Source organism: Salvelinus alpinus, chromosome 23 (genome assembly GCF_045679555.1).
Source record: "Salvelinus alpinus chromosome 23, SLU_Salpinus.1, whole genome shotgun sequence".
Taxonomy (NCBI): Eukaryota; Metazoa; Chordata; class Actinopteri; order Salmoniformes; family Salmonidae; genus Salvelinus; species Salvelinus alpinus.
In genome coordinates, this window is record NC_092108.1 from 13,199,478 (window position 1) to 13,216,392 (window position 16,915).

A 16,915-nucleotide genomic window follows, 5' to 3' on the forward strand; every position below is an offset into this window, starting at 1 on the left:
GAACATGATGGCGTTAAGAACCTGATGGAGTAAATATTCTGATGGAGTAAAGAACCTGATGGAGTAAATAACCTGATGTAGATAAGAACCTCATGTAGTAAAGAACCTGATGTAGATAAGAACACGATGGAGTAAAAAACCTGATGGAGTAAAAACCTGATGTAGATAAGAAGTAGATAAGAACCTGATGTGGATAAGAACCTGATGGAGTAAATAACCCAATGGTGTAAACAGCCTGATGGAGTAAACAACCTGATTAGGTAAATAACCTGATGGAGTAAACAACCTGAAGGAGTTAAGAACCTGATGGGGATAATAACCTGAAGGAGTAAATAACCTGATTTCTTGAAGAACATGATGGATTAAACAACCTGATGGAGTTAAGAACCTAATGGAGTAAAGAACCTGATGGAGTAAAGAACCCAATTGAGTTAAGGCCCCTGATGGAGTAAACAACCTGATGGCGTTAAGAACCCGATGGCGTTAAGAACCCGATGGAGTAAAGAGGCTGATGTAGAGAAGAACCTGATGTAGATAAGAACCTGATGTAGATAAGAACCTGATGTAGATAAGAACCTGATGGAGTAAAGAACCTGATTTATTTAAGAACCTGATGGATTAAACAACCTGATGGAGTTAAGAACCTGATGTAGATAAGAACCTGATGTAGATAAGAACCTGATGGAGTAAAACACCTGATGTAGATAAGAACCTGATGTAGATAAGAACCTGATGGAGTAAAACACCTGATGTGGATAAGAACCTGGTGGAGTAAAGACCCTGGTGGAGTAAAGACCCTGATGTAGATAAGAACCTGATGTAGATAATAACCTGATGTAGATAAGAACCTGATGTAGATAATAACCTGATGGAGTAAAGAACCTGATGTAGATAAGAACCTGATGTAGATAATAACCTGATGTAGATAAGAACCTGATGTAGATAAGAACCTGATGGAGTAAAACACCTGATGTAGATAAGAACCTGATGTAGATAAGAACCTGATGTAGATAAGAACCTGATGTAGATAAGAACCTGATGGAGTAAAGAACCTGATGGAGTAAAGAACCTGATGTAGATAAGAACCTGATGTAGATAAGAACCTGATGTAGATAAGAACCTGATGTAGATAAGAACCTGATGGAGTAAAGAACCTGATGTAGATAAGAACCTGATGTAGATAATAACCTGATGTAGATAAGAACCTGATGGAGTAAAGAACCTGATGTAGATAAGAACCTGATGTAGATAAGAACCTGATGGAGTAAAACACCTGATGTGGATAAGAACCTGGTGGAGTAAAACACCTGATGTAGATAAGAACCTGATGGAGTAAAGAACCTGATGTAGATAAGAACCTGATGGAGTAAAGAACCTGATGTAGATAAGAACCTGATGTAGATAATAACCTGATGTAGATAAGAACCTGATGTAGATAAGAACCTGATGGAGTAAAACACCTGATGTGGATAAGAACCTGATGGAGTAAAACACCTGATGTAGATAAGAACCTGATGGAGTAAAGAACCTGATGTAGATAAGAACCTGATGGAGTAAAGAACCGGATGTAGATAAGAACCTGATGTAGATAATAACCTGATGTAGATAAGAACCTGATGGAGTAAAGAACCTGATGTAGATAAGAACCTGATGTAGATAAGAACCTGATGGAGTAAAACACCTGATGTGGATAAGAACCTGGTGGAGTAAAGACCCTGGTGGAGTAAAGACCCTGATGTAGATAAGAACCTGATGTAGATAAGAACCTGATGTAGATAAGAACCTGATGGAGTAAAACACCTGATGTAGATAAGAACCTGATGTAGATAAGAACCTGATGGAGTAAAACACCTGATGTGGATAAGAACCTGGTGGAGTAAAGACCCTGGTGGAGTAAAGACCCTGATGTAGATAAGAACCTGATGTAGATAAGAACCTGATGGAGATAAGAACCTGATGGAGTAAATAACCTGATGGAGTAAAGAACCTGATGGAGTAAAGAACCTGATGTAGATAAGAACCTGATGTAGATAAGAACCTGATGGAGTAAAGAACCTGATGTAGATAAGAACCTGATGTAGATAAGAACCTGCTGGAGATAAGAACCTGATGGAGTAAAGAACCTGATGTAGATAAGAACCTGATGTAGATAAGAACCTGCTGGAGATAAGAACCTGATGTAGATAAGAACCTGATGTAGATAAGAAGCAGATAAGAACTTGATGGAGTAAAGGACCTGATGGAGTAAAGAACCTGATGGAGATAAGAACACGATGGAGTAAATACCTGATGGAGTAAACAACCTGGTGGAGATAAGAACCCGATGTAGATTATGACCGGATGGAGTAAACATCCTGATGAAGTAAACAACCTGATGGAGATAATAGCCTGATGTAGATAAGAACCCGATGGAGTAAACAACCAGATGTAGATAAGAACACGATGTAGATTAGAACCTGATGGAGTAAAGAACCTGATGAGGATTATAACCTGATGGAGTAAACTACCTGATGGAGTGAAGGACCTGGTAGAGTAAACAACCTGATGTAGATTAGAACATGATGGCGTTAAGAACCTGATGGAGTAAATATTCTGATGGAGTAAAGAACCTGATGGAGTAAATAACCTGATGTAGATAAGAACCTCATGTAGTAAAGAACCTGATGTAGATAAGAACACGATGGAGTAAAAAACCTGATGGAGTAAAAACCTGATGTAGATAAGAAGTAGATAAGAACCTGATGTGGATAAGAACCTGATGGAGTAAATAACCCAATGGTGTAAACAGCCTGATGGAGTAAACAACCTGATTAGGTAAATAACCTGATGGAGTAAACAACCTGAAGGAGTTAAGAACCTGATGGGGATAATAACCTGAAGGAGTAAATAACCTGATTTCTTGAAGAACATGATGGATTAAACAACCTGATGGAGTTAAGAACCTAATGGAGTAAAGAACCTGATGGAGTAAAGAACCCAATGGAGTTAAGGCCCCTGATGGAGTAAACAACCTGATGGCGTTAAGAACCCGATGGAGTAAAGAATCTGATGGAGTAAAGAGGCTGATGTAGAGAAGAACCTGATGTAGATAAGAACCTGATGGAGTAAAGAACCTGATTTATTTAAGAACCTGATGGATTAAACAACCTGATGGAGTTAAGAACCTGATGGCATTAAGAACCTGATGGATTAAAAAACCTGATGTAGATAAAAAGTAGATAAGAACCTGATGGAGTAAAAAACCTAATGTAGATAAAAAAGTAGATAAGAACCTGATGGAGTAAACAACCTGAAGGGGTTAAGAACCTGATGGAGATAATAACCAGATGGAGATAAGAACCCGATGGAGATAAGAACCTGATGGAGTTAAGAGGCTGATGTAGAGAAGAACCTGATGTAGATAAGAACGTGATGTAGATAAGAACCTGATGGAGTAAAGAACCTGATTTATTTAAGAACCTGATGGATTAAAGAACCTGATGAAGATAGAACCTAATGGAGTAAAGAACCTGATGGCGTTAACAACCTGATGGAGATAAGAACCTGAAGTGGTGAAGAACCTGATGGAGTAAATAACCTGATTTATTTAAGAACCCGATGGATTAAACAACCTGATGGAGATAAGAACCCGATGGAGTAAACAACCTGAAGGAGTTAAGAACCCGATGGAGATAATAACCTGAAGGAGTAAAGAACCCGATGACGTTACGAACCTAATGGAGTAAACAACCTGATGGAGATAATAACCTGAAGGAGTAAAGAACCTGATGGAGCAAAGAACCTGGTTTATTTAAGAACCTGATGGATTAAACAACCCAATGGAGATAATAACCTGATGGAGTAAAGATCCTGATGGCATTAAGAACTCGATGGAGTAAACAACCTGATGGTGTAAACAACCGGATGGAGTAAATAACCCGCTGGTGTTAAGAACCTGATGGCGTTAAGAACCTGATGGAGTAAACTACCCGATGGTGTTAAGAACCTGATGGAGTTAAGAACCTGATGGAGTTAAGAACCTGATGGAGATAAGAACCTGATATTTTTTTATTGTAATATACTGTACATCATTTAATATTTAACCATTTTTTGTTTCTTAAACAGATTTACAAAATGAACGTTAACACCGGAACAATTACTTTCTCAAAATAGTACCTAATTGAATAAAAATGTATGAATATATTTTTTGTTTCTGTTCATAAAACACTTGCAGAGATCAAAGGAACACCTTACTTTGTGGACTAAGTGCAGTTTGAGCATACATTTCACAAAAAGTAATCTCCTTGTCATTTCAATAGATCCAACAGTATATACAGAAAAGGATTAAACACAAATCATTCCAACTCAACAGGTGCACATACATACAGTACACACAAAGACACATTACAGAGCAGCCATGTTGTCTTGGAGTGTCTAATACTGAAAAAGAAGCTTGACTTCAAACTAGCGTGTTACATGCATATATATGATTTTCATAGCAATAGAACAGGATTGTAAAATTGTTTTGTGACATCTGGTTTGTCATTTCACTTGTCTCTGATTTACTATACTGCACTGTTAAGCTGTACAGGGTTTTCCTTTCTGGTTACATTAAGCTGTACATTCCCTGCATAGATTTTGTTGTAGTGTGGAATGGACAGAGATCATTCCCCTCATTGGTTCTTTGGTCTCCCGATAACCAGTAGAATAGTTTGGAAAGTCTGTCATATGTTGAAGATCCTGGATCTGCTTTGAAACACTGCAGAGGGGTTGGGAGAGAGCTTGGTCCTCACCAACTGCTCCTGCAATAACACAAACATGACATGGATTACTGAAAGATAACCACAGGCAATACAGGTCTTGTGCTGTTCAAATATAACAGATAAGCTACAGTATATGAGAGGTGACTTGTTTGGTTGTGCTGTCATAGTGCATCAGTGGACTGGTAGACAGAATTCATCATTGCTGTCAGTGGACTGGTAGACAGAATTCATCACTACTGTCAGTGGACTGGTAGACAGAATTCATCACTGATGTCAGTGGACTGGTAGACAGATGTCACCACTACTGTCAGTGGACTGGTAGACAGAATTAATCACTGCTGTCAGTGGACTGGTAGACAGAATTCATCACTGCTGTCAGTGGACTGGTAGACAGATGTCACCACTACTGTCAGTGGACTGGTAGACAGATGTCATCACTACTGTCAGTGGACTGGTAGACAGAATTCATCACTGCTGTCAGTGGACTGGTAGACAGAATTCACCACTGCTGTCAGTGGACTGGTAGACATAATTCATCACTGCTGTCAGTGGACTGGTAGACAGAATTCACCACTGCTGTCAGTGGACTGGTAGACAGAATTCACCACTGCTGTCAGTGGACTGGTAGACAGAATTAATCACTGCTGTCAGTGGACTGGTAGACAGAATTCACCACTACAGTCAGTGGACTGGTAGACAGATGTCACCACTACTGTCAGTGGACTGGTAGACAGAATTCACCACTGCTGTCAGTGGACTGGTAGACAGAATTCACCACTACTGTCAGTGGACTGGTAGACAGAATTCATCACTGCTGTCAGTGGACTGATAGACATAATTCATCACTACTGTCAGTGGACTGATAGACAGAATTCATCACTGCTGTCAGTGGACTGGTAGACAGAATTCACCACTACTGTCAGTGGACTGATAGACAGAATTCATCACTACTGTCAGTGGACTGATAGACAGAATTCATCACTACTGTCAGTGGACTGATAGACAGAATTCACCACTACTGTCAGTGGACTGATAGACAGAATTCATCACTACTGTCAGTGGACTGGTAGACATAATTCATCACTACTGTCAGTGGACTGATAGACAGAATTCATCACTGCTGTCAGTGGACTGGTAGACAGAATTAATCACTGCTGTCAGTGGACTGGTAGACAGAATTCACCACTACAGTCAGTGGACTGGTAGACAGATGTCACCACTACTGTCAGTGGACTGGTAGACAGAATTCACCACTGCTGTCAGTGGACTGGTAGACAGAATTCACCACTACAGTCAGTGGACTGGTAGACAGAATTCACCACTACAGTCAGTGGACTGGTAGACAGAATTCACCACTACTGTCAGTGGACTGGTAGACAGAATTCATCACTGCAAAATGCTGCTGATGCCAGACTTTCTGAAATAACATCCAGCCGGAACCTATTTAGCCTACATTAATGGAATTTCACTCGACCCTGAAAGGAAGTTTGCATGCTGCATGCATCAAGTAACATCCCAGTGGGAATACACTGGTGGAATCACCATTGTTTCCTCGTCCTTTCAATGAAATTACGTTGAACCAAAGTGCAATAGACATTGAATTGACGTCTGTGCCCAGTCTGATGTTCTAGGCTTGATATGATGACTAGATATGAATATGCCTTTTCCAATGCAGTTGACTAGTAGTGGTACAATGGAAGGTGTACTTGGCAGAGTTTGACTTGAGATCAAAGCATACTTTTCTAAGTTGTAGGTCTGTAGTCTCAGCAACAGTCTCTTGGGCCAATAAAGAAAATGTAATATGACTATTTGCTGGATGAGAGGCTGTGTCTGTACATGAAATCTGTCAAACTGCGGCTTCAAAAATATTTGTTTGTGTGCGTGCTTCAGAGTCTGTTTGCCTGTGTGTTTATGTGTCTCTGTGGGTGTGTCCACCCCCTCCCTTCTCCAACACACATTGTATTCCACTCGGTACAGCAGACAGGTCTGCCTCTCCTAAATTACATTCTCACTGAAAAGTCTGCAACCCACTGCATCGCATCACACTTTAACAAAATGGCAAATAATCCATTATTTCTCTTTCTCTCTCTTGCTCTCTTTGTCTCTCTCCCTCCCTCCCTTGATAGAACCCTGGTGGTTCGGCTCATGACCGTGCCTGTAGTCTGACGCATTGTGAGAAAAGGGAAAAGTTCACATTTAATGGAACAGTGAGAGGGAAGGAGGCAGGAGAAAGCCAATAAAAATAGGAAATGGAGGGAGGGAGGGAGGGAGGGAGGGAGAAAGGAGAGTGGGTGAGAGAGTAAATGGGTGCAAAGGAGTGTGATTAGCATAATGCTTTGTTTTATCCTCTTGTTATGCACTTTAACCCATTGTAAACCACATCCCCATTCCTGCCCTGTTCATCTGTTTTAGTACAACAACTCCATGTTTATATCACATTGAAAAGCCCCAGCCATGTCCTCCAGCAGTGCTGAAAAACATTTCTGCAAGGTTCCTAAAATGTCTCATGGGAGAAAACACTGTCAGTAGACGCATTGATGGAACTACAGAATGGTATGCCTAAATGTTTACCAGAGAGGGAGGTCCCCGAAAGCTTGCATGTGTTTCAGAAATAAATGGCTTGTAGACTGCTAGGCATCTTTTCTTAGCTGTATGGGTATTGCTAATTTAAAATATATACAGTACCGGTCAAAAGTTTGTACACACCTACTCATTGAAGGGTTTTTCTTTACTTGTACTAATTTCAACATTGTATAATATTAGTGAAGACATCAAAACTATGAAATAACACATATGGAATCATGTAGTAACCCAAAAAGTGTTAAACAAATCTAAATATATTTTAAATTTGAGATTCTTCAAAGTAGCCACCCTTTGCCTTGATGACAGCTTTGCACACTATCGGCATTCTCTCAACCAGCTTCATGAGGTAGTCACCTGGAATGCATTTCAATTAACCGGTGTGCCTTCTTAAAAGTTAATTTGTGGAATTTCTTTCCTTCTTAATGCATTTGAACCAATCAGTTGTGTTGTGACAAAGTAGGGGTAGTATACATAAGATAGCCCTATTTGGTAAAAGACCAAATCCATATTATGGCAAAAACAGCTCAAATAAGCAAAGAGAAATGACAGTCCATCATTACCTTAAGACATTAAGACATGAAGGTCAGTCAATGCAGAACATTGGAAGAACTTTTAAAGTTTCTTCAAGTGCATTCGCACAAACCACCAAGTGCTATGATGAAACTGGCTCTCATGAGGAACGCCACAGAAAAGAGTTACCTCATCTGCAGAGGATAAGTTCATTAGAGTTACCAGCCTCAGATTGCAGCCCAAATAAATGCTTCACAGAGTTCAAGTAACAGACACATCTCGACATCAACTGTTCAGAGGAGACTGCGTGAATCAGGCCTTCATGGTCGAGTTACTGCAAAGAAACCACTACTAAAGGACACCAATAAAAATAAGAGACTTGCTTGGGCCAAGAAACACGAGCAATGGACATTAGACTGGTGGAAATCTGTCCTTTGGTCTGATGAGTCCAAATTTGAGATTTTTGGTTCCAACCGCCGTGTCTTTGTGAGACGCAGAGTAGGTGAACAGATTATCTCCGCATGTGTGGTTCCCACCGTGAAGCACGGAGGAGGAGGTGTGATGGTGCTTTCCTCGTGACACTATCAGTAATGTATTTAGAATTCAAGGCACACTTAACCAGCATGGCTACCACAGCATTCTACAGCAATACACCATCCCATCTGGTTTGTGCTTAGTGGGACTATCATTTGTTTTTCAACAGGACAATGACCCAACACACCTTCATGCTGTGTAAGGGATATTTGACCAAGAAGGAGAGTGATGGAGTGCTGCATCAGATGACCTGGCCTCCACAATCACACCGACCTCAACCCAATTGAGATGGCTTGGGATGAGTTGGACCGCAGAGTGAAGGAAAAGCAGCCAACAAGTGCGCAGCATATGTGGTAACTCCTTCAAGACCATTGGAAAAATCATTCCTCGTGAAGCTGGTTGGGAGAATGCCAAGAAGAATCTCAAATATAAAATATATTTTGATTTGTTTAACACTTATTTTGTTACTACATGATTCCATATGTGTTATTTCATAGTTTATGTCTTCACTGTTATTCTACAATGTAAAATTTTTTTTAAATAAAGAAAAACCCTTCAATGAGTAGGTGTTATATACACTACTGCTCAAAAGTTTGGGGTCACTTAGAAATGTCCTTGTTTTCCATGAAAACATACATTCATTTTTTTTATTTAACTTGGTAAGTCAGTTAAGAACAAATTCTTATTTACAATGACGGCCTACAGGGGAACAGTGGGTTAACTGCCTTGTTCAGGGGCAGAACGACAGATTTTTACCATGTCAGCTCGGGGATTCGATACAGCAACCTTTCGGTTACTGGTCCAACGCTCTTAACACTAGCCTACTTGCCACCCCCATGAGTTGCAAAATTAATAGGAAATATAGTCAAGACGTTGACAAGGTTAAAAATAATGATTTTTTATTTAAATAACAATTGTGTCCTTAAAACTTTGCTTTCGTCAAAGAATCCTCCATTTGCAGCAATTACAGCCCTGCAGACCTTTGGCATTCTTGTTGAGGTAATCTGAAGAGATTTCACCCCATGCTTCCTGAAGCACCTCCCACAAGTTGGATTGGCTTGATGGGCACATCTTACGTACCACACGGTCAAGCAGCTCCCACAACAGCTCAATAGGGTTGAGATCCGGTGACTGTGCTGGCCACTCCATTATAGACAGAATACCAGCTGGCTGCTTCTTCCCTAGGTTATGGCATGGCATTGCAAAATGGAGTGATAGCCTTCCTTCTTCAAGATCCCTTTTACCCTGTACAAATCCCCCACTTTACGACCACCAAAGCACCCCCAGACCATCACATTGCCTCCACCATGCTTGACAGATGGCATGAAGCACTCCTCCAGCATCTTTTCATTTTTTCTGCATCTCACGAATGTTCTTCTTTGTGATCCGAACACCTCAAACTTAGATTTGTCTGTCAATAACACTTTTATCCAATCTTCCTCTATCCAGTGTCTGTGTTCTTATGCTCATCTTAATAGTTTATTTTTATTGGCCAGTCTGAGATATGGCTTTTTCTTTGCAACTCTGCCTAGAAGGCCAGCATCCTGGAGTCGCCTCTTCACTGTTGACGTTGATACTGGTGTTTTGAGGGTACTATTTAATGAAGCTGCCAGTTGAGGACTTGTGACGAGTCTGTTTCTCAAACTAGACACTCTAATGTGCTTGTCCTCTTGCTCAGTTGTGCACCGGGGCCTCCCACTCCTTTTTCTATTCTGGTTAGGGCCAGTTTGCGCTGTTCTTTGAAGGGAGTAGTACACAGCATTGTACGAGATCTTCAGTTTCTTGGCAATTTCTTGTATGGAATAGCCTTCATTTCTCAGAACAAGAATAGAATGATGAGTTTCAGAAGAAAGTTCTTTGTTTCTGGACATTTTGAGCCTGTAATCGAACCCACAAATAATGATGCTCCAGATACTCAACTAGTCTAAAGAAGGCCAGTTTTATTGCTTCTTTAATCAGAACAACAGTTTTCAGCTGTGCTAACATAATTGCAAAAGGGTTTTCTAAATATCAATTAGCCTTTTAAAATGATAAACTTGGATTAGCTAACACAACGGGCCATTGGAACACAGGAGTGATAGTTGCTGATAATGGGCCTCTGTACGCCTATGTAGATATTCCATTAAAAATCTGCTGTTTCCAGCTACAATAGTCATTTACAACATTGACAATGTCTACACTGTATTTCTGATCAATTTGATGTTATTTTAAATGGATAAAAAAATTGCTTTTCTTTCAAAAACAAGGGACCCCAAACTTTTGAACGGTAGTGTATATCACTCTCTCCCTCTCCATAATAAAGTTTATTGATTTTGTTTTCAAAGGCATAATGAGGACTTCAGTATTAATTCCCGTGATGGATGGGTGAATGCTATGAAGAATGCGGATCAAGTGGATGTGTGCGTGCCTGTGGGCTTGGTCAGAGAGCTCAGTGGGTGGGGGGCTTGGTCAGAGAGCTCAGTGGGTGGAGGCTTGGTCAGAGAGCTCAGTGGGTGGGGCTTGGTCAGAGAGCTCAGTGGGTGGAGGCTTGGTCAGAGAGCTCAGTGGGTGGGGGCTTGGTCAGAGAGCTCAGTGGGTGGGGCTTGGTCAGAGAGCTCAGTGGGTGGGGGGCTTGGTCAGAGAGCTCAGTGGGTGGAGGCTTGGTCAGAGAGCTCAGTGGGTGGGGGGCTTGGTCAGAGAGCTCAGTGGGTGGGGGGCTTGGTCAGAGAGCTCAGTGGGTGGGGGGCTTGGTCAGAGAGCTCAGTGGGTGGGGCTTGGTCAGAGAGCTCAGTGGGTGGAGGCTTGGTCAGAGAGCTCAGTGGGTGGAGGGCTTGGTCAGAGAGCTCAGTGGGCGGGGCTTGGTCAGAGAGCTCAGTGGGTGGGGGCTTGGTCAGAGAGCTCAGTGGGTGGGGGCTTGGTCAGAGAGCTCAGTGGGTGGAGGGCTTGGTCAGAGAGCTCAGTGGGTGGGGGCTTGGTCAGAGAGCTCAGTGGGTGGGGGGCTTGGTCAGAGAGCTCAGTGGGTGGAGGGCTTGGTCAGAGAGCTCAGTGGGTGGGGGCTTGGTCAGAGAGCTCAGTGGGTGGGGGGCTTGGTCAGAGAGCTCAGTGGGTGGGGGCTTGGTCAGAGAGCTCAGTGGGTGGGGGCTTGGTCAGAGAGCTCAGTGGGTGGGGGGCTTGGTCAGAGAGCTCAGTGGGTGGGGGGCTTGGTCAGAGAGCTCAGTGGGTGGAGGCTTGGTCAGAGAGCTCAGTGGGTGGAGGCTTGGTCAGAGAGCTCAGTGGGTGGAGGCTTGGTCAGAGAGCTCAGTGGGTGGGGGGCTTGGTCAGAGAGCTCAGTGGGTGGGGGCTTGGTCAGAGAGCTCAGTGGGTGGAGGCTTGGTCAGAGAGCTCAGTGGGTGGGGGCTTGGACTGTATTGTTTAATATCGATCCCCTGGGTTTTGCGTTGTGTTGGCAGATTGCTCAGAGAAGGATAAAAACAATAGAGCACTAGGTTGTTGTCAGTAGGTAGAGGGGGCGGTACACTGAGGTAGGGCTTGGTTGATGGGTGAGGTGCTGTACAGAGAGAGGGTCCAATATGATGACCATAGCGGATAGCCTGTAGTTCGTATCTAATGTCTACTTTTCAGGGCAGGAGTTTTGCACCCGATTTATTTTGGGAAACAAATCTTACATAGCAGCCATCTGTAGAGTTGTACCTTTCCCTGCCTGCACCCTGACCACACACGTACACACCTCTCACCCTGACCACACACATCTCACCCTGACCACACACCTCTCACCCTGACCACACACATCTCACCCTGAACACACACATCTCACACTGATTTCTGGGCCATGGTAATTAATAGACTATGACCTACAGATGACATGTCTCATATTATTAAACCCTGTGGCCTGTCAAACACTGTTGTACTGGCATTCTACAACATTTGGCTTAGACTGGCTATGCACTGGCCTTCTATATCTGATTTGGAGGCTAAAACATGTTCTCCCATGTGACTGGCCGAAAAGTTTAATAAGTTTAATCGTGGCTTTTTGGGGAGCCATAGTGGAGCATGTTTTTGCTTTTAGAAAATGTTACCCAACATCCAAAGAAAGTTTGAACTGACCGGAAATAATCTTCTTCCCTCTTATTTTCATTCTCTCTGCTCCTGAAAAGAGATGTAGCGGCACATCTACAGCTCTGACACTCAGGTACGCTGGAATATTTATAAAACAAGGTTCAAAAAAAGACTTTCCTCCACAGTGCTTGCTTTCAAAGTTTCACTTTTTTTTGGTTTCAACTTGCTATTAAATTTAAAACTGAAAAATTCCTGGCAAGCAGGAGTTTCTTCTTTCTTTAATCTCTCTGGCATAGACGACAGGGAGTGAAAGCAGAAAGCCGAGTCGGCTCAGCCCGTTCTCTCCTACTCGCCGCTGGCAGATGGCACGGAGGAGCGGGGCAGGTGGGATGGCATTAAACCCCAGGAGATTCCCTAAAGAGTTCCACTCCCTGTCACACAACGTCTGCCTTGAACTACCCCAGGGAGAGAACAGGGGGCGGGCTGGGATCAAAACAGGAAAGATTTACAGTACTTCTCTCTCTCACCTCGCCTCTCTCTCTCTCCACCTGAACCCACTCTGACACAAAACCTCTGTGATTTGAGTCTCCAAATCCTAATTGTCCAAATATCTGAATATGATTGACTTTCTTTTCTCTGTATGTAATGCCTGCTCCTCTCTAACCAGGTCAATGTCATAGGCCTGGCAGTTTGCGTCATAATCTGAAACAGCTGGGACACATTGAGCAGCTTTAGGACAGAACAGGATCACAGTATCACCTCTTAGAGATGCCTCAGCACCACGGGGAACACCTGGGACCAGGCTGGAACAATGTCTATGTCCCTAACCATACCCTTACCCTATGTTCCCCACACAGTGTCTTTGTGTCTCTACAGTGTCTATTCTATGTCTTTCAAGTGACTTTGCCTTTGAAATAGTACTACCTAATGAATATGGCATCATCACAGATGTGTACAATGACTTCTATAGAACGAGATGCTGCCACTAAGACTTTGCTCATCTCAAGGATTCAGACCATTTTGAATAACATTGGAAAAATATGGATTTATGCCCTGAAAACTGTGAAATTCTGTCCTCTGTCTCACCTCTCCCATGGTCCCTATACTGAGGTTGGGTCTCTCTGGCAGGCTGCTCTGCTGGAGGCCGGTGCTGATGATAGGGGTGGTAGTGGTGGAGGAAGGCTGGAGTAGGGTTACAGTGGTCTTGGGGACAGTGGAGATGGAGGTGGTGGTCGGCAGCCCAGCGGTGGAGGTATTATGGTCCCTCTGGTGAAGCTCTGTGTGTCTGAAAGCCTCCCCGGCTCCGCTGTAGGCGGCCTGGTAGCTGGTCTCATTAGGGAGGTGGGAGACCCCCGACCGGGGGCTGGCGTACGGGGCAGGGGGGCGTTGTTTCCTAGTGGTCTTGGCTGGTCTTGCCCCCGTCCAAGGCCGGTACTCCTGTCTACAAGGAGGAGAGGGAAGTGTAAGGGAGAGCTCCCATGGTCTGAAAATAACTTTTATTTTACAAACACTGCAAAAGTTTGCTCTCTATACTGTCGGCTATTTTACAAAGAAAATTGTGCAAATTCTGTATTGTTGTGTAAATCAGACGAACCAAAGCATAAACAAGCTAATCAGGCTTATCATCGATTAATGGTAATGATGTCCATTGGGATTCGAGCAGAGCAGTACAGGGGCCTGGGTGGGTTCTGGTAATGACGCATGAGATTTCAGCTCAGTGCTTCTGGGAAATGAGAATGGGGCGGGGCATGCTGTCATCAAAAAGAAACACCATTGGATGTTGAGGATTATCAAACTGCAGAAACGCTTTAATTTGGTCTCTAAACATGCACTCTAATCAAGGGGATATCAAATGTGTGTGAGTTTATTAATAATTGAAAGCGTCTTGCTGTGTTTCTATTTTAGCAGCTGCCTACTGTTCAGATTAAAACTATTGGTTATTTCTGTAGCATGACACTTAATGCATCTAATGTATTTTGCATGAATGCACGCACACACACACACACACACTGAACTGCAAGACCTAGCCTGGTGGCAATTTCCGTTCAAAAGCTATTGCATAATTATACAAACTGCAGATGACATTTGTGCCAACAGCCCACTGTACATGAATAACAATTATTTAACGAATTTCAGAAAACAATAACTTGAAGCAGACTAATGAAATCGTTAGGTTAGAGCGCAGTTATCAATGGTTTATGAGAGAGTGGACAGCTCCAGGTGCTGAAATGAAAGAAACAGAACGATTCTGAAAGGACAGCGTCAGAGTGATGGAGCCTACCTGTGAGAGCTTTTAGCTGTTCCCGTCTCCTGCTCCCCCCACCTCATGCCCAGCTCCTCTCTCTCCCCTCTCGTCTGGCTCGCATTGGGGTAACTGTTTACTGGGCTATCCGAACCAACGTTGCCCCCTTTTCCACAATTGCTAATCCAGGGGAAATTCTCCTTCTTCGGAATAGGCCAGGCTTTGTAATCCTGCTTGTACTGGGTAACACTCGAGAACGGCACGCCGGGTCGGTGGTAGTCCTCCCGGGGTTTGAAGTTGGCTTCCCTCCGGCCTCTCAATGGTCTCCGGGTGCCCGGGGCATCTCCCGGTGTCTGGGGGGATCCGCGGTGGCCCGGAGTAGAATAGTTGTGCGTCAGAACCCGGTCCGTCGGTACCTGCCTGGTGACGGATCGCACCTCTTGGTCGGCGATGTCTGAGTAATTCTGGATGGTCAGTGGCAATGAAAGATCGGATTTATCAAACTGGTTCCAAAACCGAGCCAGACAGCACACTCTGCTTATGCACGGCCAAGCCATGGCGATTTGGTTCAAGTAAAAAAGTAATAGACTAATCAAAGAAAATTTGAAAAAATTAAATAAGGAACAAACACATCAAATCCAATGTTAGCTACATTCAGAAGTGCCGCCTTGTGTGTGCCCGTTCCTGGAAACCTGCGCGAGCGTGCTGTCCTCCATGCCACCACTCTGGAATGCCAGGATGGAGCAGAGCAGAGCAGCAAGTGCGCTGTCGAAAAGCTGTCATCATAGACTAGACGTAACATAGTAAACGTAAATCCAAGACACCAAAATTAGTATGATGTTATGTTTGGTATCGTTACATAAGACAGCTAGCAGTCGTTACATCTTCTCGGTGTAACAGTTGGGACAATGGGATAATTCGGAATACAACGCATTTCTCATCCCTACATTGACATACATTTTCTAAGCCATATCCGACACCAGCTCCAAGGTGTCTTAATGCACACAGGAAGCTTGCCTACCTAGAACAGAGAGAAAAACGGTGCTATTGCTATTCAGGTTAACTTTTTTCATTTCAGCAGAAATCTGTATTCTCTCTCATTCCAAACCTGTAGTTTACATAAGGGTTCCATCATGCACAGCACAACCCATTATTACTAATCAAACTCATGTAGGCTGTGGCTCTCTGAACATACACCTGAAATTGACATTAGGCTGGAGGCTATATGGTGTAAACTTGAAGTATAGACGTAAATCACATCACAGCTCTGACAAGGCTTCTTTAACCAGGCTGTGTCACATCCGGCCGTGATTGGGAGTCCCATAGGGCGGCGCACAATTGGCCCAGCATCGTCCGGGTTAGGCCGTCATTGTAAAGAAGAGTTTGTTCTTAACTGACTTGCTTAGTTAAATAAAGGTTAAATAAAAACATACAAAAAATGTAAGCGAGTAATTGCAGTCAGCTCGTTCCGTGTGAAAACCTCCCCGTGCGGTGGAGCCCTGATTCGTCTTGCGTTGGGTCCTCTCTGCTGCACACTGCTATGTACTGTGAGTCTGTATGTATAGCATCGTATGGTCCCTGCCAAGAGGACTGGGATTTATGGCACAGGAGGCAGTGTGCTTGCCTTTTAAATGCTGGGTTACTGGTTCAAGCTTAACTTTCCATGTCCCTCTACAGTCTGATATGCTTTTCTCCAAACCCAAAGACCCTCCAGGATGATGGTGGACCTGGGCAGTGAGGGCTCGTTGGTGAGAGGTCAGAGGATGACGGTGGACCTGGGCAGTGAGGGCTCGTTGGTGAGAGGTCAGAGGATGACGGTGGACCTGGGCAGTGAGGGCTCGTTGGTGAGGGGTCAGAGGATGACGGTGGACCTGGGCAGTGAGGGCTCGTTGGTGAGGGGTCAGAGGATGATGGTGGACCTGGGCAGTGAGGGCTCGTTGGTGAGGAGTCTGAAGATTCGGGAGTGCCATATCTGCAGACCCACGTCGTATAAAACCAGTTGATCAAGGTACAGGCCACTCACACACTGGGAAACTCAGTTTGAATCACGGATTGCCACTAAATCAATGGCCCGGTCCCTGAGAAGGATGTACTGATTGAGATAAGATAGGAAATCTTGCTTCCACTTAGCTAATGACCTACAGATTAGAAACTAGACAAGAGAGAAAAGACATGTACATCACATTAAAGTATTCACACAGGGCTAGTCTCTCTCTTCTGTAGGGGGACTCAGGTTGGCCTCTGGTGTGTCGTACCATGCTGTTAGGGG

At 43.7% G+C, this 16,915-nt stretch overlaps 1 protein-coding gene across 1 annotated transcript; it reads right to left on the reverse strand.

Moving 5' to 3' along the window:
• Window positions 1–4,029: 4,029 nt before the first annotated feature.
• On the reverse strand, window positions 4,030–15,378 carry map6d1 (MAP6 domain containing 1). Its single transcript, XM_071361039.1, has 3 exons — window positions 14,686–15,378; window positions 13,491–13,845; window positions 4,030–4,781 (listed from the first exon to the last, which is right to left on the reverse strand). The coding sequence occupies exons 1-3, from the start codon at window positions 15,201–15,203 to the stop codon at window positions 4,704–4,706; spliced, it is 951 nt and encodes a 316-aa protein (XP_071217140.1). The 5' UTR covers window positions 15,204–15,378; the 3' UTR covers window positions 4,030–4,703.
• Between the last annotated feature and the right edge of the window lie 1,537 nt (window positions 15,379–16,915).